At 32.2% G+C, this 23,518-nt stretch overlaps 1 protein-coding gene across 4 annotated transcripts; it reads left to right on the top strand.

Moving 5' to 3' along the window:
* Positions 1-456: 456 nt before the first annotated feature.
* On the top strand, positions 457-19,380 carry RpS27A (ribosomal protein S27A). 4 transcript variants are annotated; one of them, XM_076464582.1, is made up of 6 exons: positions 569-607; positions 1,657-1,768; positions 8,042-8,104; positions 13,747-13,801; positions 18,754-18,971; positions 19,178-19,380. In XM_076464582.1, exons 3-6 carry the CDS (start codon positions 8,057-8,059, stop codon positions 19,325-19,327), a joined length of 471 nt encoding a protein of 156 aa, XP_076320697.1. In that variant the 5' UTR covers positions 569-607; positions 1,657-1,768; positions 8,042-8,056; the 3' UTR covers positions 19,328-19,380. The 4 variants fall into 4 exon arrangements, with proteins under 4 accessions (XP_076320695.1, XP_076320696.1, XP_076320697.1 ...); XM_076464580.1 differs by lacking the exon at positions 1,657-1,768 and having other exon boundaries at positions 457-607; XM_076464581.1 differs by lacking the exon at positions 1,657-1,768 and having other exon boundaries at positions 527-623.
* Positions 19,381-23,518: the final 4,138 nt, after the last annotated feature.

Here is a 23,518-nt window from a genome sequence, read left to right as displayed (position 1 = left end):
AGCTACATGAAAGCTCTCTGCGCTAGCCGTCCCTTATTTAGCAGTATAAGACTAGAGGGAAGGCAGCTAGTCATCACAACCCACCGCCAATTCTTGGGCTACTCTTTTACCAACGAATAGTGGGTTTGACCATAATATTATAACGCCCCCACGGCTGAAAGGGCAAACATGTTTGGTGCGACAGGGATTCAAACCCACGACCCTCCGATTTCGAGTCGAACACCTTAAACCACTTGGCCATGCCGGGCCCACCCCTGAACTAGACAAACAAATTTCTGTTGCTTTATAATGTTTGCTTTAAATATTTGACTAATTATCCACTTAATGTAGATAATTTAAGCATATTATAGTATTACATATAGGAGTTTAATGTGTTTTATATTTCAATTTAAGTTTTTAAGAAATCTCCACCTCATATCGATAATAATTTTTGTTGTATTTATGAAATCCGTCCTTTACTCTTGAGAACGAGACTTGTTTGGTTTGCCCCGTACACTACTCTATTGACCCCGTAGATTTTGTGTAACTTGCTAGAAGTAAACGTGTGTTTAAGCGAAGAATTTCTCTTTTGTATAGGTAGTTGTGGTGGTGAGGGAGAGGAAGTGAGGTGAGGTTGCTTTTGTGTATGTATTTATTTATCGTAATTCGAAAAATGTTTAATTATGAATATATATTGTATGAGCTTCTATATAATCAATTTGCCTATAAAGTTGAGTAGTTTTAAGTTAAAAGTTTTAATTTGCTGTAATCTAGGCCTAATTTATGTGCAGAATGCCGTTAGGGTTAAAGACAGCCATTTCTTTCAGTTTGCTGTGTTCTTTTGAAACTAAAGTGAATTATAGTTGAAATTGATATCAGTGTATTGAGGTAATATTTGTGAGAGAATATTATTTTCAGTCAGTAATTTTGTTATGTAATCTATGCTAGTAAAGTAGTACAATGTGGAAAGACGAATCGTAATTCAGAAGTTAGAACTATTCACCAAATTCTACGTTTTTTTTGTGGGGTCAACAGCAATATTTTTTATTTGCAGCATAGTGACTCATGGAATGGTTTGTTTTTATTTCTAAATACAAATTGTTAGTTCATAGCTCCGTCGTCTTAACCGATTTTGTATCTATATGACGATGTTATTGATTGATAAGTATAAAACATTGATGAGGGCATTTAAGGAAAGTGGAAAGAGAATTATTGTCTATGGCTACTTGGATTAGTAACGAAAGAGACAATATATTCTCACAAATGTTTTGTTAGTTAAACAGTATCGTTAATATTTTTACCAACAATCTGCAAATGTTGTGAAGGTACATACACTGTATCAAAATTTATAGTTTAAATTATTTAATTCATGTTTATTATACTAACCCCGTTGCAAACGGGACAACTCATCTAACCTTTCTTGTACAATTTTTATCTTTTTAGCCAGTTCACTTAATTTCCTTTATTCCTCCAAGTCATTATTTTGGGTAAGTTTAAATTTGTTAGGTTTATCCCTGATGTGTTCTCTGAAACACTAAATCATACTGGCTTATTCTGCTCTGCTACCCTTTTGTCTGTAGAGAATATGTATGTTCTGTACACATAAGTTCTTTTATCTTGTCAATTAGTTCATTCTTTATTTCAATTTCCCAATTTTATCATTTTTTCTTGATGCAGATATGCCAACATGACCCCATTGAGTTCTAGAGTTCTTGCATAGCAAAGGTCATCCACAAATGTTTTCACTTATGCTCATGCAAACGACATTTCCACAAGTCCCTGAAGTTAAGTGTGTACAATTATAAAATTCTCCAGTATGCATTTGTAAACATAAATGATACACATGTAATAAAATATAAATGTAAAACCTGAGAGTGACATAACTGTTTAGCAAACTAATAACTACAAAGCAAAAAACTTAGGTATTACTTGAGAGAACAGTGGACTAATAAGCTTCTTTTCAATCTCATCCTACAAATTCATACACTAGTAGAGGTTTTATTAGACTGTAACTGAAGAGTGCAATGTGTCTATTATATATTATTTCAAACTGTCACCTGGCAACACAGTTTGACTTCAGTTAGGCATGACTGATCTTTACCTTTTAGCTGTAAAAATGTCATATGTTGTGATTGTAAACTGACAAGCACTTTTAGAGTGCACTATATGGTGTGCTTTAATTTCTTTTTAGCAACAGCCTGCAGAACACGCTTAATTTATTACTAAATTTTAATTGGTTGATAATTTAGTTTGTAAAATTCTGCAGTTAAGGGGTTAAACTTAGAAATATTAGAATGTCTAGCCCCCATGAAGAAATACATGGACATTTTTCAGAAGCTGATGAAACATAGAGGGATCTTTAAGTTGACCTTATGTACAAACAGTATTATATTCTCACAGTATAGCTAAGTTTGGACTTGTAACCTTGAACCTAAAACATGACACCAAAAACCTGCAGTTTTAATTGCTATTTCAAATGTTTCTTTTCTGACTACAGCAATGTAAGGTAGATAAAATAAAATTAAAGTTATAACACTTAATAATAATTTCATTGAAATACATTTATATTAAAGTTGTTTAATTAAACTTTGAATGCAACTTGGCAATGTGTGGGAGGGGTTTTAAGAATAGTGTTGTTAGCATGGGGTTAAATCGTCGTCACTAAAAATGAAAGAAAAAGCTAAATTTAATAACCCAGCTATTTTATTAACATTGAAGTCTAGCCTTTATTTATCATCCCTGATGGGCCGTACTTCCATTGTAATATTTTGCTTGCCCTTAACCCTTTCCAGATAGGTTGTAGGTCAAAGGCTATGTCATTCCACTTGTTGATTTGTATTCAGAACACTATTTCAGGAACTTATATCTAAGTTTGGTATCAAACTGCAGGTTATTATTAACATTTTTGATACATTATTTAATGTCTTAGTTTAAAAGTAAATATTAAACACCTAAGCAACTGTATTTGTGCCATGTGGTTCTTGTTAGATGTTTGTAATGTCAAATTTACAAAGTCTGTATTTTTGTATGAATTACACTCAAATTACAAATATTAATAAGCAAGAATATAAAATAAAATCTTGGCTCTCATTCACATCTTTCCATTTTTTGTGAAGTGTCTCTCTCTCTCTCTCTCTCTCTCTCTCTATATATATATATATATATATATATGTGTGTGTGTGTGTGTGTGTGTGTGTGTGTGTTAACCAATTGGAAGCTCAGTATGTCCACTTAGTGATTTTCTCGTTTATTTTCAAATAAAATAGCATCCTCTCTTTTGAGACAAATCTTAGAGCCATTGAATCTTTAGTCTAACTGTGATTGTGTAATTTTTTTTAGATATAAATATAATTAGTTCTTAAATTTGATAAATAGTAAGGTAATTCAATGGTATCAGTAAAGTAACTTGTGAATTTTTTTTATTCATGTTTGTGTACACACACACACACACACACACACACACACACACACACACACACACACACAAATAAAAACTTTTGTTTTATATTCTGCATGTGCAAAATTGTCTTAGCAAGCTAGGACAAGCAATGCGTATAAAAAAAGGTCATAACTAGAAGAGATAGTGTTCTTTATTTATGGCTTTGTCTTAAAAATTGTGTAAAAACCTGTTTGTAAATAGTAGTTATATACATGTAAGTTCTTATAATAATTGAAAAGTAACTATTTTACCAACAACTAGTCCACTAAAAGACAGCTAAGATAAGTCACTGTGCAAGAAACAATGTTAGTTTTGTATTATTGGATACAGTAACTGCATCATTGTAACTTCATTTTATAATCTGCAGTCATTCTAGAATAAAAGTTGATTCATTTTTACTTCCTAATTGTATATGGTGGTTAAGAGATCGGTCAAATGAACTGAACCAATAAAGATTTATTTAAAATACAAATTCATAATTTTTTGAATGTTTAATAAACATATCTGGACATAATAAGTATTTTACATGTGAATTTTGAAAATTTGTGTACAGTGTAAACAACATGGAAAATTAAAGAAGGCGTGAGAAAAATGTTGAACAAACATTAAGACTGAATTTTGAAAATCTGATATTTTGCATGTAATGTTTATTGATAATCAATATTTTGTCAACTTTTAAGAATGTATGCTTAATAATATAAATGTAATAGAATGAAAATTATAACATGTGCAAAATGAGTTTTATATTTATATACATCTTTACTGTTAGTTTCTACATTTTCAGCCAATATTTTTTCAAAGATAGTTTTTGATGTTCCAATTTCTAGTTACACCAAATTCCTTGAACTTTTTAATAACCTACAAATGTCAATTTAATTCTCTAACTTGTAGTTTTTACTTGCAGCTACTCCTTTCATTTTATGAGAGGTTTTCTTTAAATATTTAAAAATTTAACTTTAAAACTATTTTAAATGTCTCATCAGTGTTTCCAAATAACCAAGTTGCAAATTCACAATATATATTTATAAAATGTTGCACCCCTTAAACTTGCTTTTTTATAATTTATAACCAAAATATTATTATTCCTTATCTTCCATGCAGCAAAACATCAGATATAGTAAACAGTGATGACTTGCAACTAGTGTTCTTCCACTTTATCAATTGCATCTGAAGTTCACAATAAATTTTAAATAGTATTGTTTCTTGTAGGTTCTTTGACTAATTTCTGAAGAAATCTATCCTGAAAAACTTTTAAAACCTTTCTCCCTCATGGTTTGATTATACCATTTCTCAATATATGTCTGGAGTTAAATAACCTGTAACTGATTTTAATGAAAGCTGAAATCTTAATCTCATTGTAAAGTTTCTTGCTAATTTTATCAGTATCATTTGGTGATTTGTAGTAAATTCCTACTAAAAACTTTTTCTCTTTATACCCACTAATAGAAACCCAAATGGATTCAATCTTTTTGGTATTATTTTTAATATCCTCATTTTCGAGAGGATGTAACTCATTTTGGATATAAAGCCACTCCTACTCCATCCTCTATTGTTCTGTCCCTGTTAAATATATAACCTGTAACCCTGAATTTCAAAAACTTTTTGTCATAAAAATTATGTTTAACCATATTTCAGTTAACCCCATTATTTCAAAATCTTCCATTCCTATCACTGCTCTAAAGTCCTCTCTTAATTCTTATAGCATTATCAGAGTAAGTGAACCCTTTCGCAGTGGCCTTGGAATAACGTACATGAGTTCTTGTATATGTTTTTACATGTTAAGTATTTATACTATATCTTTTGACACAGTACATGTATTTTCACAAAATTTGGTAGACTTTAGTAAAGATTACATGTTTTTTTGTACTAGAAAAATCACTTATGAAGTTTTTAATGAAGATTTGTAAAAATATTGAGTCTCTTATTACTCAGTGTGAGGTGAATTTCGTGGTATGATTAAAAAAACTTATCAAAATGTGTGTTGTCTCTTTTTTTTATTTGGGAGTTGTCAATTTGAGTGACCATTATAAAAAAAAAAAAAAAATAAGAAATACAATATTAATTTTATGTCTAAAATGACTGCAACTTATATCACAAGTACAAATGTTTAGTGTGAGCAGCACAAGTTTCATAATGCTATATATATAATTTTGTTAATGCTGACCTAGTGTTGCTAGGCTAACGTAGCTGAACTTTTTTTAGTGGACTATATTTCGTAATGGTCTCATTAGTTATATGTATATGTGATTTAGAAATAAGTTATTAAACTTGTTTTTCTTAAAATATAGAACAGTAAATAAATGAAGCAAACAATTATCTCGCTACATCCTTCATACACTGTTGCTGTTGGACGTAGGTTTGCTAAGCATTCTAAAATTTTGCAGGTAAAGGATGTGAAACATTATCGTAGGTTTCACATATACAGTTGAATAATTATAATCAAAAATCATAAGTTAGTATATTGATACCATAGAATTCCACTTTTTGAAATTTGGTAATTAAGTTGTATTTAAGTCTGAAGAAAACTTTAGATACAACCAAGCTCCTTAATCTTGTTTTTAAAGAATATGGTAGCTTTTTATCAGATTAAAATTACTGAGAAAACCACCAGCATGGACATTCTACTCTGTTGTTTGGTTATTCACATTTCTTAAATTAAGTGTATGTAAGGGGACCATTTCCAAAAATGGAAATATGTGAACAAGGCCAATGTTTGATTCAGTACATAAGCCATATCTTGGCAGAATAAAAGTGAGTTTTTTGTTTTATATTCTTCCTTGTCAGTATTCAATGTTGATACTAATTTCTAGTTCACATGAAATAACACTGTATTTTGACATCTAATTCAGCATACCACATGACTGAAAAATTGATATTTAAGTGTTCTTTTAATGTTTACTTTTAAGAAATTAATTTCTATATAATATCAAAACTTTAATCTACAGTTTTATACCAAACTGGATACAAATTCATAAAATAGTAGTTCATTAAAATTTTGAATGTAGGTCAACAAATGTCGTGATGTGGTTTTTTGATCTGTGACCTATCCCAGAAGGGTTAATCCTTTTTACAGTGAAGAAACCTTTTGTATACTGCATTAAAATTTGCAAGGCTTTGTATGTGAATTACAAATTTTTGGAATCGGGTTAGGTTTTGAGCTATTAAGTTGGTTGTATGTTTGGCCTTTTGTTGATTGGTGTGTTCCTGATCATGACTATGCTATCAGTGATACTTGTTAACGTATATCTCATCATTGTCACTGTGAACATTCTCAATCTATATCATATTTTTAGACTTAGGGGTTAGTCTCAGAATTCTAGAGCATGCTTAACTTCAATATTGTTTCTACTGAGAAATGTATATTTATTTACTTTTACAGCAATTAGTACATGCCAATGGTCATTTGATACCAACAACTATTTGGTAGTATTGCCTGAAACAACTGTTTTTTGCTACGTCTGAGTCTAAACATATGCACTGATTGATTGTATTTGGAGAAAGAAGGAAATGGTGCAAAATTAGTTAGGTGATGTGCAGTTGCATGGCTTCATTTCTTTAAAAAAAATTAAGTGCTAAATCTGCCATTAAAACCCTAGAAACAGAGTTCAGCTCGGGATTGAAATCCAGAAATAGTTCCAAAATTTAAGAATCCAGAACTGTTTTGGACTAAAGTTCAATTTAGCACATCCCTATGCACAAATAAAATGAGAGAAAATATCAGGTGCAATGATAATTTTTCATCATGGTGGCCTGGAACCTTGGATCTGTTGAGGTCTGCTTTGCATACAGTGTCTGTAGTTTTGTTTATGAAAATTGAGATTCGTGTAATTGGCTGGTGGTTAAAATGCACTAACTGCAAATTAGTGGCATCTGAATCATCTAAGATGTCCTCTCATGTGACACCATATGTTTGAAGTTCAAATTTGGTGTACTATGAGATTTCTAGCAAGCTATACTTGAGTAACATGAACTGAAAGATTTTCTAGCTTGTATAAGTGATCCTGCAATTAAAAATCATACACAATTTCTTCTGAAATGTTTTAACAATTCCTTGTTATCTCATGGGTTTGATTTTGTCCCACCATAAGACTTAACCTGTTTATTTTGCCCTAAGCATGTGGTTTCCAATAGTGAAGGTGATACAGTGCACATTAACTACATTAGGCATTCCCTTCAACCTAGTAGTCACTGTTTTTCTAGAGTTCATGTTTGAACTGTAAAATTCTGCCCCTACAAAGTTATTCCTTTTTATATTGCCATACCTGTTCATGGCTCTATCAGTAGCTTCAAGTGGACCTTGTGTATGGGTATGTTCAAGATCTTTCAACTGGTTAAAGATGATCCCTAGCCTAATCATCCTGTAGCACAACAGGAATTTTGATAAATTTATTGTTTTATAACTCCAACAATAGTTAGTAGAATTAATAGCAATATTGATTACAGTTTATTTCTTTGAAACTTAAATGCCATCAGATACCCTTCAACTAACAGTTGTGAAAATGGAGCATGTTTGTGCACAAAAAGCTGTAGGAAAATGTATTAAAAGCAAATAGAAATCACTGGAAGTGCTATGTTTTATGAAAGACTTGAGTGAGGTTTTGAAAGTATTTTTCCTTTTTATAGCTTCCACCAGGAAAAATGCAGATTTTTGTAAAAACATTAACAGGGAAAACCATCACACTTGAGGTAAGTTTCTTACCAAGAAGATTGAAAATTTTTAATAAATTTTATTTATTTTGCCTTGTTAGTCTTGACATGTAAAGATGATAACACTATGTAACAACATTTTTACTTTTTCTTGTTCCTGGCAGAAAGTATTATTTCCCAAGTGCTTATGCCAAAAGTAAATGGAAAGTAGACCTGTTTTTCTCTTCAAACTTTGCTTTTGTGATGTGGGTAATAAAACTTTGGAATCTTCTGGAAAATTAGTAAATTTCGGGTAGATTCAGTGCTGAGTAGCTTATGGGTCTCTAAGCACACTAACAGGAAGCACTGGTCACAATGGAATGAGTTTTCTGTGGGAAGGCACAATGTCAAATGTGAGCTACTAGTGAATCTCCAGAAGATGTTGTTCTCACCATTGCACATAAAATTGGGTCTCATGAAACAATTTGTTGCAACTCTTGATAAGGAGTCTGCAGCCTTCAAGGCTTCTTCCCTAAGCTGTCTGAGGCAAAGGTCAAAATTGGTGTCTTCTTTGGACCACAAATAAAGATGCTGGATTGCACAGAATTCCCCAAGAAGCTCAGTATGAAGTGAGAAAAAAGTGTGGAGCAGCTTTTTTGCAGTGGATTGGGGCTTCTTGAGCACTCAAAGCCAAAATTTATGTGGAACTGGTTGACGCTTTGGTGAAAAACTACAGCAAAATCGGTTGTGGGGTGTCCCTGAAAGTCTATATCCTTGATGCTCATCTTGATAAATACAAGGGAAAATATGGGAACATACTCAGAGAAGCAAGGCAAGTGCTTACACCAAGATATACTGGACTTTGAATGCTTATACCAAGGAGCATATAACAAAAACATGATGGGAGACTACACCCTTGTGCAAATTAATCAAAACAAATGGTTATTTTACAATATTTTCAGCATGGTAGCTGGTGTAGGCTTGCTGGACCTGCTGATTTCTTTTAATAGTCATTTTTCACACACAGATGACGTCTTTAGCTGTGTTTTGCAGTACGATCAATCTATTTTTGGGATACATGACGAAATTTTGAGGAATATTACGTCATTCGAAATTGCGTTAGAAGGGCAAGGAGACCAGTCAAAAAACAACTTCTTACTAACTCAATAAGGAAAAGAACAGTATCAATGGGGTCTGAAATGTAAGAACAATGGAGGAAGGTATTATTCAGTGACGAGACTTGAAAGAATTGAAAAAGAGATTTCCAGATGGATCTGGCATTTTCAGCGAGATCTGGCTCTGTGCCACACATCGAAAGTTGTGAAGAGGTTTATGACTACAATGCAAATAAAGGTGCTGGATTGGCCTGGAAACTCTCCAGACTTAAATCCTATTGAAAATCTTTGAGTGATTTATAAAGAAAGACTGCAGGGAAAAGACTGTACTATGAAAGATAAGCTGATTGAGATGTGGCATCATGATCCAAAAATGAGTAAAAATTGCAGTCAACTCGTGAACTCTGCCAAAGGGGCTTAATGATCTTCTGAAAAATAACGGTGGTCATATCATGTATTAATTTGTGATTAATTTTTGGATTCTCAGAATTAAAATGCAAAAACTTGTAATTTTCTGTCTTGTTTCAATTAATTTGCACAAGGGTGTATATTTGGGGCTGGTACGGGAAAGTGATTTACATTAGTCGCAAATCTCAAAACTACTCTCTTCCAAATATTTTTCTATAATTTTAGTATAAATACATATAAATCTTGATTCATGTTTTGTTCACACCTTGTGTAAATGAAAATGTGCAAATTTGCCTGTTTTTACACAGAAAATAGGTTAATTTCTAAATTTCATTATCCAGGTCACAAAATCAAAGTTTGTTTGAAGGGAATAATGGCCATTTTCTGTACTTTTACAACATAAGCAATTAAGAAATAACACATACTATTCAGGAACAAAATTTGTGTTCCATAGTGTAGTTTAGGCATTGTTTTACTAGGAAAAGGTAGGTTTGAAAAAAAAATTGTTCTGCAGTCTTGTGTCGATGAAATTAAGGTATTTGGAAAGTTTTGTCATATGAAGATGCTCATACATTTCCATCTGTTTATTCATAGTGTAGTTAATCATTGCATGAAATTTTAGTATTAAGGTTTCATAAATATACATTCCCTCTCTTTCTTTTGAGAAAGTCATTCGTGGAGAAACGACTTGTCATTGAATTCTGAAATGTCATTTTATTTTTTATGAGGAATTGTTTGTTTGTCATCAATAAAAAATTTGTCAATGCAAGTACAGTTATCAGAGTATTTATATAAAACTATAGTAATTTCCCATTTGGCTCCAAAAAAAATATAAATTTTACTAAAACAAGACTGAACATTGAATAAATACATTTGAACAACAGTATACTTATGCTTCTACTATAATTATTGCCAAGAGGATAAATATTTCAATCTTGTTTTGTTTTTCATGTGTTTAGAAAACGACTAAATGTGTAAATAAAATTTCATTATTTCTTACATTGTTTGTTTAATCAAGCCTCCAATTTAAATATATGTATGTATATACTTAACCCTCTCCTGACAGATTTGGTGTAATCTACACAAGTTAGAAAAAAAACAAACTAGGTTTAAGAAGTTTTGATAGAAATAACTAAAACCATGAAACCAGAGTGCTTTCAAAAAGTGGACCTTTCATCTTCAGGAGCAAAGTGGAGTAAGAGATTCCATCTTTCTAAAGCACCCTGACTATTAGGCTTTTATTCATTAACATACACAGTTTGAACATTTATAACTTCTGATGCTGTGTGTGTATCTTAACAACATTTGATAGATTTATATACAAAACATCAGATTCTGTAATAAACCAAATGTTTGTTTATATAAATGTTGAGTGTATTGTTATTAGGTGAAGTGCAAAGTGACTTCTTATAATCAAAAACTATTCTTCATCCCAAAAATCTGGTTATGAAAATTCTAGAGTTTAAAGGGGAAGTTCATAGAAGTAAAAGTTAGATAATGGAAATAATCCATTAACCCTCTCTTCACTGGCATCCTTTGCTCTGCATGCCACAAGGTATTTTTATGTTAAGAACTGCTTTTTGTTTGATATGTCAATTAGTGTAGCATAAAAGCATGTTAATCATCCACATTTTAATTGTCTATAACTTTTAAGTTCTTGATTTTATGAGGCAGTGTGAGAAATTTTTCTCTTATCTGCATTTTTCACCACACCTCTGATCATTATTAAATTTGATGTAAGTTACACTGTAATATAGTTCTCTCTTGTTTAGTTGCAGAAATGTTAATTAGAAAATTGGATCCCATTCATTGCATATCTTTCAGGATTTAACTTCTCATATTTAATACATTATTGTTTATAATAGAATCTCTAGGTTTTCATTTGTGAAGTATTTTCCATACAGGGGATTGTCAGTTTCTCTTTCAGAATAAGCATTATTCTTACAGGAAGCATCGTGTAACTTGGATGAATTTGTTACAGTTCTTGTGGCATCGTTAAAAAGCCAGAAAAACTGATGATATGGAACATTGTCTTTCTACATTTTATTCTATATTCTTTAGTGGGTTACTTGATTTAATGATTTAGTTGGAGTACCACCCTTAGTATTATAAAAATAGGCTTAAATATCCTTGACAATTGGTGGCAAGAAAAATGAAAGGAAAAGCACTTTATTTTTTGTTTTAGATATTTATTCTTTTATTAGTATTATAAAAGTAGCTAAAGTTAAAAAATGTAGATATTTTTAGGTTAGTTAAGATTAGGTAAAATATTTTATATGACAAGCAGAGCAGCATATGGTTAATGTAATTTGACAGTATAACATCAACTGCATGTACGATTTACAACATATAATGGTGCCAGTGGTAGTTGGAAATACTGTGTTTCTCTGGTAATAAGACCTACCCATAAAATAAGACCTAGTGTGATTTTTGAGGATAGTTTTAATATAAGCCCTACCCTTAAAATAAGCCCTAGTTAAGAGTGGCAGGAAGAGGAAAGAAAAAAAAAAAAAAAATTATTAATTAGTTTAATAGTTAGTTAATTAGTTTGTTTAAGTATTAATCAGTTAGTTTAATAGTTTAATAATAGTTTATTTTAAATGGTTAGTTTAATAGTTTTACTTTGTAACTTCATGTTTTTAATATATCAAAATAAGACATCCCCCAAAAATAAGCCCTAGTGTCATATTTTGGAGTGAAAATTAATATAAGCCATGTCTTGTTTTCGGAGAAACACTGTAGTTTGAAGGCCACTGAAGAGTAATAAAATTTAATTATAAGTAGATATATACTGTTGCAAGCTTAGTTACTTAGGATAAACTAATGTAGTTTCATGTTACAGTTTGAAGTCTTAGAAAGAAAAAATAACTTAGATATTTTATGGTTGTGAAGTCACTAATTGACTTTTCTCATTTGTAATTAAGGTAGAGAAAAAAACTGATGTCTCACAGAATATAGTTTGTGTTTAGGTTAGGTTTACAAAAAATTGGAATTTTTGAGATGTGAAAGTGTTTACTATTCTTAATATGAAAATTACTTTTTCACATGGGCTATTCATAGGTGAACTGTGCTTTTGATAACTGCAAAACAAAACAAAAGCCTCTTTATCAATACTAGTTGTACAAAATTTGTACAGATTTTTTTTTTTTTAATTGAAACTCTCCATAAGAGTTAACTCTTCCATATGGATCATGGATCAAAGCCATGCAATTGTGTTTGTTGACTTGCTTTCAATATTTTATTGAATTGTTGTTTGTCATTAAGTTTGGTATGAAATTGTAGATTACAATGTATACTTTCATTTTATACAAATTAGGAGCTCAGAGTACCAATATTGACAAGGTAGAATATAAAATAAAAACCTCATCCTTTTATTTCATTGAAATATGACTTTTTTATGTGGAATGAAATTCACAATATCCCTGTTCATTTCTTATTCCTTTTCATTTTTGGAAATGGTCCCTTACATATATGACATGGGAGTAACCATTCAACAGTTTTGAATGTCCCCCTTGTGGTATTCTCATCCATTTTTATGTTAAAACGTCACCTTTTTTTGAACCAAGATTTCAGAGAGGTGGGTTGTATCTTTAGTCTGCTACAAGTTTCATTGTTTCTTAACTAAATACAATGTGGTTATTAAACTTGATAAATTAATGAAATTCTATAGTATGAATATATTAATTTCTTTTGGGTATTCCACTGTAATGTAAAGCCTTGAGAAATTCATATCCTCCACATGTAAAATTTTGAAAGGGAACTTACAACCAGCAGCAAACAAGTTTAAAAGCTGTAGCTAGAAGAGATAGTTGTTTACATCTTTTTTCATTGTTCAGTATTTGAAAAAGTCTAACTTGTTTCTAAATAGAAAGGGTTAAACTTAATTTAAGCCAATTTAAAACCTTGTGATGTGCTCGAAGAGCTAGTGTTAACAAGCTTAATCTGTTTTTGGCAGTGTTTAGCTGATTAAGTGTTATGAAAATGTCCTAATTTTGTTGATATTGGATTACAATCATAACTGTAATTCACATTTCAGGAAATGAATGTTTTCTGTGGTGTTTTCACCCAAGGTAAGAACTTAATAGGCACTTGGATTATTAGTTTAATACTCTAAAATTAACTAAAGCTTTGGTGTTTTTTATTGTGTTGCATGTTATGAGAATTCATTTGTTTTAACAGGTAGAACCCAGTGATACCATAGAGAATGTGAAAGCAAAGATTCAGGATAAGGAAGGTGAGAACAATCTTTCACTGGTTAAGATTTTTAATACATGTTATTACCATGGTAGTGGTGTTCTGAATTTGGAATTGCATCACTGTTAACACTTTTGATATAACATCAAATGCTATCAGTGGTGACAGCTCATCATTTGAAACATTAAATACATTTCCAGTGTTGTCAGTTCATATTTTGAATTGATTTTTACTCAAAAGAAATGTAATTCCAGTGTGAAAATATTTCATTTTATGTAATTACAAACATGCTTAGTTTCTAATAATTTTAAAGGGCCTTTATTTATTTAATGCATAAATATTGTTAATCTTGATCATTTGGATTATAATTAATTTAGTCATGTGTCAAAATTTCAACATTTAATGGTTGTAACAAAACAAAGACAATTTTTTGTTTTAAAATAAATTTTGGATAATTAGAGAAACATTGTTTCACCCATTCACTGTGGCTGACATACATATTTTTATTGCACCTTCTGTGAGTGGGGTGTTTTGTTTTTTGTAGACTACTGTATTTGCCAAATCTGACTGAGCTTGCCTGATCCCCTTATTGTTTCGAAAAGTTCCATAGTTTTCAAACATGTATAACAAACATTTTTAAGGGCAAAATTCAACAAACCTATTATTTTTTCAAATAGTTTAAACTTCAATTAGATGTTCATTTTTCTAGGAGTTAGGAGTGAATTTAGTTACTGTAATTTGATATAAATTGGTTGTTTTCTATATTTTAATGATGTTTGAACTTTGTAGCTATTTGTAAAGAAGTGTTTAAAATATTTGTTACTACAAAATGGTTGAAAAGAGTATGTATTAATCAAACTGGTAAGAATTATGAAATGTTTAAATAAATGCAAGCATCTATTTTAATGCGTGATAGGTGCTTTAGTAATGTCAAGTTTGAAGCTTGTATATACTATATGTTCACTGCAAAGTATGTTTTCTACTCTTTCAATGATTTCTATTTATACTAAGATTTGTTGCTGCCATGAGAAAGGTGTTATTTTATCATTTAAAAAGTTAAGCTGTATATAATTACTTATCAATTTATAGTTCTGAAGTTTCCTGAGTGAATTGTTTTATTTCTTATTTGATAATTTATTGAAATCAGATCATTCACTGTAACTACACATGATTAAGTTTGAAAAAAAACCTTTCACACTATTTCAAACTAAAAAATCTATAAGCATTTACAGCAATTTTTTTATTTAATATTTATTACAATCAGAAGATTATTTAAATTTCACGTACACGTACTTCATAACTTCATAGTTGAACAAAAGTTGAATATACCATCTGTAGTGAAAGGTGGAGATACCTAACTTATTGTAAAGGGTACTCAGTAAGGATTTAGTGAGTTAATCATCAGTATGTTGAATATATTGACATCCAAAATGAGCTATAAAACTTAAAATATTATGCTCAATCTTGTTACTTTTATATTTCTAATAAAGAAATAGTTAGAATTTGCATATCATGGCCAAGTCTTGAATAAGATGAAATTAGAAAGGAACAAAACTGAAATATTAGAGAAAAATCAGTTCATTAGTTTGTTAACGATCTTGGGTAACACTGTATGCTGAGTGATTGGGGTTACCCAATCAGAGTAAACTGAATTGTATAAAGTTAGTGTAAAAGTTGTAAAATCTTGCTGCATACAACAAACTTCTGTGCAAAAGCTGTAATAGAAATGTGCTGACCACTGGTATGGGCTCTTAACATTTGGTGATAAATCTGTACTTTCATTACATTTGGTTATAAATTGTATAGTAGTTCTTACTGGATTTACTGTTCTTGTAGATCATTTCTTTCATAATATTTGTAAAGTTCCAAATTTTTCTCACATCTTCAAGCTACAAAAACTTAAGCATCTAGCCCTCTGGCCCCATCAACTGCTGAAGTGAGGTAGTTTTTTGACAACACAATATTTGAGATTTGGGCAATAAACTAAGTACTATCACAATTCCTTGTCAGTTATTGTGGTAATAAAACTAAAATAAATGCATTATTTTTTTACATATTAAAAATTCATTTCTGTTTTTGTACTTGTAAAAACTGATTATAAAACTAAACAAAATAGTGGGGTGGTATTCAGTTTTCTCTCATTTGGAAAGGTACCTGCAGACTTTCCATGATCCAAACTTGCTGATGTCCACATGCTTTGTGCCATTGGAGTATGGCTTAAATCCTTCCACTAAAATTAGACGAGCTATGAGATCACTGAAACTTGGATGTGTGCATGCTGTTACTACATGGTTTACTAATGAATTTTAACACTTTAGATTACAACATTTAGCAACTTAGTTTGTTCTCATTAGATTAGTTTAACTGTTCCTTTGACAACAGCAGAAGAAACCTGTATGTTTCTATCAATACCAGTAAAACTTTCTGTTGAACAGAATGTTTGAGTGAAATGGCCTTGCTAACAGTTTAACTATTTACATGTGGGTCACGAGTCAAAGCCATGCCTTTGTTTATTGACTTGCTTTCAAAATTTTATGAATGTCATTAAGTTGGGTATGAAACTAAATTATAGTTCATATGTTCATTTTATGCAGTATTAAATTTCTTAATTCAAAAGTAAATAAATAAAAAAACTTAAAATACAAGAAGAGAACTATTTGGTTCACTGTTTTAAGTTTAACAAGAAAAGTTAAACATGTATATATTATAACCAAAATGTAGCTGTATTTTACAAAATACTAGTCTTAAAACAGTGAAGTCAGTTTGTAGGGGTCAATTTTATATTTTTGAATATGGTAACATGACTGTGTTTGCATCATAGTAACTTCTGTGATGTTTCAGCAATGTCTGAAAGGTAAAAATAATATATATGTATAATATTATGACATTTTGGGTATTTATACTAAACATTTGTGTTATTTCTAGGCATTCTAGAAAGAGAAGTGTTTATATCCTAAATTTGTTTTGTGGTTGTTGAGATTGGTCAAATCTGTCAAACATCCAGAGCTTTCTATTTAATAGGGAGAATAATGGATAAAATATTAGTTTTTTCTTGAAACATTTGATAATTATCTGAATAATTATAGAGATTTCATATGTGAAATTTAATTTTTTGATGCATAAAAGTATTTTTAATCTTGATATTAAAGCTCCTTTGCTTCTGGGATAGACAACATTCTGAAAGAAAACAATTTGGAGAAAATCGGTAATAAAAAAAAAAATCTAAGTACTTCAAAAACTTGTGTATGAAATCCTTGTAATGTTTACCAATAGCCTCAAAGATTTTGTAAATATATGCCAACATTAACAAAAATCATAGGATGATTACTCTATTTGTGGTTATAAGATGGGTGGATTGCACCCATTCTGTAAAGAAGGGGTTAATATGAATTTGGAATCAAATTTCAAACAAAGAAAATTCTGTTATACCATTTACTGTTCAAATGTTATTTAGAAGTGACTAATGGCAATGTTTGATAGTATGGATTTCTGTGCAAGATCAATTGTAAATGTAACTGACTAATCAGATGAGATATCTAAGTGGATTTGATTCCTGATTTTCTGTGTAATTTATTTACTGCTGAAATGAATATCTTGATAGTGTATTTTCCCCAAATAAAACTTAGGTTGAGGGTAGTACATTATGCCAATTTTTCTCATTTCATGTGGCTACTTTTTTTTTAAGCATGGTTTCACAGAAGGCAATCTATGCTCTGTCTATGAAGGAGAATCAAACCCTTAATTTTAGTGTTCTATATTTATGAACTTAGTTCTGACTCATGAAAGATTCATGAGAAAAGGTGAGCGTTATTGCATGATTAGGTTCAGGTTTCCATGAGTCAGTATTAGATTGGCGTGTTTGGGTGTTGAAGAGAAACTACCTCAAACTTGAAGGAAATCAGCAGAGTATACTTATTCAGAATATCAGTATTAAGTCCAGTTCTTAAAAGGAAAAAAAAGAATTGAGGAGTGCTCTAAAACAGGCTTGTTTGTGAGCAGTCATTTCTGGTGATCCATTTAGTGTATCATGGTGAAGAAAATGACAGGCCATGCAAAGAACAGGAATATTTGTGATAGAATATTGAGTGTCAGTGTAAAATAAATTGATAGCTCTGCATCCCAGTGGAGCATCAGTAAGTCTAAAAGCTTATAATGCTAAGACCCAAGTATCTGTGACGGGCACAGCACAGTTAGTACGCTTTGCTGCTTAGTGCTTAACAACAACAATGATTTAAATGTGTGTATTTGCTAATGACTATAACATTTTCTTAATGAAAATTAAGATTAAAAATATGAAAATCTTCATAATATCCATGCCTTGCGATTGCAATCTAACCATGGTGCTTACATAGACATCAAATTGAGAACTCTTTTTGGCTGAAATTAAGCTAATAATCTTTCCAAAACTTCATTATCTATTGCTTCATAAATCTGGCAAATTTTGAGAACATTACACATTTTTACAATTTCTGTGTATTCTCACAACACTTCTTTACTGTACTAATAATACATATAAGAAAGTGCACAGTTCCTATTGTACATGAGCTTGACAATGTGTCATCATAATGTGAAAAGGTGGCTTTTGTTAAAGTCTCAATTTTACCCCATGGTTAATCACATGGGTCAATGTAAACTTTGTAAATAATTAAAATGTATGCATGTACGTTTCTCCTAGTGTATAAATACTGTTATCTTTTGGCTTACTATTAAAGTTTGCAGTTAAAGTGATCTCAAACATAAAGAACCAAAATTAGACCTGTAAGTTATTGGTCTTAATATAAAAACTATTTACTGTATCTTATCCTCTGATTTCTACATACCTACAGTTGTGTTCCTGTGTATAGTAGTTATATTCAATAATTCTAAGTTCTGGAAAGTGCATATTTAAGGGTGAGGCCAAAGAGATGAAATAGTTGTTTTGAAATATATTCATATTGGTTTGTCAGAATACTGTTGAATGTAGAAGTTGCAATAAGTCACTCTTTTTGTTAGGTATTCCTCCTGACCAGCAGAGACTGATATTTGCTGGAAAACAACTGGAAGATGGCCGAACTCTGTCAGATTACAACATCCAGAAGGAATCTACTCTTCACTTAGTTCTAAGATTAAGAGGTGGTGGCAAAAAACGCAAGAAGAAGAACTACACCACTCCCAAGAAAACCAAACATAAGAAGAAGAAGGTGAAACTTGCTGTGTTGAAGTTTTATAAGGTATTTGTTTTTCCAGCATACCACATAGATTAGAAAGTTTGGGGTATTGAAAGTTAAAAGTAAGCAAGTGTAACTGCTTGTGAACCATTGCATAGGAGGGAGAGAAAACAAAAGGCAGAAATGGACACGAAGTTTCAGTATGTAAATGTATTGTGTTTAGTTGTATTGCTCATCTGTATTAAATCTCTTAAAAATTATATTTGTAGGTGGATGAAAATGGGAAAATCACTCGACTTAGACGTGAATGTGACAATGAAGAGTGTGGAGCAGGTGTGTTCATGGCCTCTCACTTTGACAGGCAGTATTGTGGCAAGTGCTGCCTGACCTACGTTTATAACAAACCAGAAGACAAGTAATCTTGTTTGAATGTAAACTTTTTTGGAAAATAAAGTATGTATTAGAAATAATATTTTTGTATTGAATGAGCAGTTATTTAAAAAAGTTTGATTTAGCATACATAAAATATAATGCAGGGAAACACATCCAGTGGAAAAATAAAACTACATTTGTTTGGAGTGGAGAAATTTTTTTTCATTCTTTATAAAGAAAGGTAAGGCTTTTTTATATAGGGAACTTTGTGGGGGACGGGGTGAAGAAGTCATAAACAGATATAAATTGTAACAGCCATTTAAGTTTAGCATTTCAAGCTTTATTGTAATTGTTTTATGTTGAGACTCAAAAGATAAAAAAAAATTATAATTTCATTTTGAGCCAGTTCATATGCTCTATCAGTATTGTTAAGCAGTTTGCAAAAACAGAGTAATTGAAATAGCACCTTGGCCACTAATGTTTGTATAGTATCCTACACAGCCTGAAAACTTCTGGTATTTGGTAAAAATACTCATTGGCAGTGGATCTATTAAATATACTGTCTTGGAATTTGTTAAATAATATAGTGCAGTATTAAGGATGTAATAGCCAAGCAGAGATTAACAATATGGGAAATTAATGAAATAGGCATGAAATGCAAATATTATGACAGCTCTTGCACTTTTTTACACAAATGTATGGTTGTGTGATGATAGTTTGTAGGGGAGAGTGGCTTTTGACAACCACTTTGTGAGATAACAAACTAATGTCTGTCCAACACAAAATTATGGTGGTGAATATACCCATTGCTTCCAGAACAGAAATGAAAGTTTTGTCTGATAATGACAACTGAAGCACTGTTTCACTAGGAGCAGTGTGGATATTCTGAATAGAGTAATTGAAACCAGTGCTGTTGATAATAGAAATGGGGAGGTTCAAAACCCAGTATCTTAATGAAGAGTGATGTTAAGGGTAAACCTTGCATGATAATCCATCAAAAATCTTGCCATTGACTTATTAGCTATTTGCATGGATGTGAATATTATCTCCAAAACAGTATGATATACGTTAGCATGGAGTGGCCTTAATGGAAGTGTAACTGCCTATGAACCATTGCATAGGAGGGAGAGAAAACAAAAATCAGAAATGGACACAAATTACAGATTGACAGTATTTTGCAACAACCACTGATAGTTTGTTTAATGGCAGAAAGATTGTTGTTGTGCTTAACAAATTTGTGAAGCTTAATGGGTAAGCAATACAAATGTGGGTTGCATCTTGATCAAACGTTGATGTATGCAAAGTTTATGGCACAATGACTGCTGACAAGATACAATAAATTTATTATCCGAAATGCCATTCTCTTATTTGGCAGAGATTCATCTGCTAGAAGGATCAATATTTGAAACATTTAGAAAATGTGGTGAAATGGTGGTTGGATGAAAAACCACTTGCGCAAAATTCTGATATAGTTTTATTAGGGCTGACTGAGCTTAGGTAAAAACGAAACGTATGGCAACAGATCTGATGGTTCCAGTATTGGACGTTTTCATATAATGGATATTGGCTGTGCTTGATATTAGCTATTAGATTTAAATTTTTTTGTAAACATATCACTTCTTAAATCATATTTACTTTCCTACATGTGTCCCTGCTAAGTTTTTGCCCTCATTAAACATATACAGTTTATGAATGATTACGTATTTGCCTGGTGCAATGTTTTTGAGAAGGGAAGTGAAATTTAGTTGCTATTATATAATTTTCCTGAAGCTGGATATCAAACCTAACCAGAAGATGTATGGAATTGATATGTCAATTTTATTCTGAAATAGCATTTAAAAATTGTTTTACTGTGAATTCCATTGGTATTGGCATTAACTAGTGTCCATTTTTGTCCAAATGACAAATTTGTTCGTAGTGCCAAAGAATTAATGTACTTATTGTCTTGTCATAATCTTTATTTTTGTTGTAGACTTATTTTTGCGATGGTTGGAACAATTACATTTTCAGTGATTTTAGAAAGGTAGTGTTTTACACTGTACATGTTGAATATAATTGTAAGCATGTGATACATGCCAACAAGAGCATTTGAGGGACTGAAAAAATTATGTTAATATTTAACAAATATTAACAAGCCGGGTCAAGCTTGTTAGATGTTGGCTACCAGACCTCTCATCATGTGGAAAGATTTACACATTATAACTGTCGAATTTCTACTCCTCGGTGTAAATTTCTGTACGTGAATACATCACTTCTTAATAATGTTTTAATTATTATTAAAACTATTAATAATGGTGTTTAATTGGTCTCTGATCATAATCTTTTTCTTTTCAATACTGGTTCTTCCACTTACTTTCATGCACCTAGTCAGTCCTTCACCGCTATTAATCTCTCGGTTTGCTCCCCTTCATTATTTTCCCATTTTTCATGGAGGGTTGACAATAATCCACTAGGCAGTGGTCATTTTCCTACACTTTTGAGAGAGAATGGCCGTGGTCGATGCCAGCCTACCCGCGTGCTCCGGTGGTAGGCAGACTGGTCCACTTTCACTGCTCTCGCAGAACTTGATCCTGCCATCGTGAATCAGCCATCAATAGACAACTGTGTGGTAGCAGTAACTGACTGTATTATACAAGCAGCTGCTCTATATATTCTTAAAACCTCGACACGTTTTTCACGATATTCTCGTCCGTGGTGTAATCCTGCTTGCCACTTGGCACGGAAGGTTCAAAAACAGGCCTGGGGTACTTTCCGTAGATATCCCACTCTTTCGAACCGCATCGCTTTCCAATGGGCCCGTGCACATGCTAGATGGGTAAGACGTCAAAGCCAGAACGAATCTTGGATTAAGTTCACAACCAGCATATCTTCTACCACCAGTTCCAAGGTTATGTGGGACAGAATTCGAAGGGTCAGTGGGCACTACAATTCTGTCCCCCTCACTGATGGCCAAGAGGTAGCTGATGTATGGAGCATCGCCGATACTCTATGTGAAAGCTTTTGCTGGGTATCTATCACTTCTGCTTGTTCCTCCACCTTGGCCATTAAGGCTTGGACAGATTGTTCACCTCTTTCCTTTTGAACCGACTGTCTCTTTGACTATAAATGTCCCTTTACACTGGTGGAACTGAAAATGGCCTTTCATTGGTCTGGCAGTACATCTGTTGGGCCTGATGATATACACTGACATGCTGTGCTATCTCTCTCCTGCTTCTCTTAACATTCTTCTAATTGTTTTTAACCAGATCTGGCAGGAGAATGTTTTTCCTGATGCCTGGTGCCAGGATATTATCTTACCTTTCTCTAAACCTGTGAAAGATCCCAAGATTCCTTCAAACTATTGTCCAATTGCTTTGACGAGCTGTCTCTGTAAGACCTTAGAGAGGATGGTTAATGCTCATCTTGTTTGGTTCCTCGAATCAAACAACCTCCTCTCGCCCACCCACTGTGGGTTCCGACGACAGGATTTCACCACAGACCATCTAATTCGACTTGAAACATCAATCAGAGAAGCCTTTCTCAAACGCCAAGTTTTGAGTGTCACACTTTTCAGTATAAAGATAAATGCCATCAATGAACAACTCCCTCGCACTGTTTCAAACGGACTCTATGTCAATGACTTTCACATATCGTGTCACTCGTCGAACATAAGATGTATTGAGCAGCAACTACAAACTGCCCTAAGACCTTATAGAGGATGGTTAATGCTCGTTTCAATCGTGTACTGAAGTGGACTACGGTGAACGGATTTAATTTTTCTCTCTCTAAAACTGCTTGCATGCACTTTTGCTGCCAACGGGTTATCCACCCGAACTCCGTATTGGTGAAGTTTCGCTGTCGGTGGTCCCTGAGACCAAGTTCTTGGGGCTTATATTTGACCGTAAGCTGACCTTTATACCACACTTAAAAGCAGCTAGGGGTCAAATGCACAAGAGCACTGAACATCCTTCGTGTCCTCTTTACCACCAGTTGGGGAGCAGATCCATGTTTGTGTTAAAGATATATCGTGCTTTTATTCCTTCAAAACTCGACTGTGGATCAATGGTCTATGGCTCTGCCAGACCCTTGGCGTCAAAGATGCTGGACCCATTCATTATCAAGGAGTTTGACTCTGCACTGGGGCTTTCTGCACCTCCCCAGTTCAGAGCTTGTACGTGGAATCTCACAAACCTTCTCTGCACCTTTGCCATTTGCAACTGCCTTTAGTGTATTCTTTGAAACTTCGCTCCTTACCAAAG

The sequence above is a fragment of the Tachypleus tridentatus genome, chromosome 10 (genome assembly GCF_004210375.1).
Source record: "Tachypleus tridentatus isolate NWPU-2018 chromosome 10, ASM421037v1, whole genome shotgun sequence".
NCBI classification, from domain to species: domain Eukaryota; kingdom Metazoa; phylum Arthropoda; class Merostomata; order Xiphosura; family Limulidae; genus Tachypleus; species Tachypleus tridentatus.
Note: the sequence above shows the minus strand (reverse complement) of the source record. Positions and strands in the feature narration are given on the sequence as shown.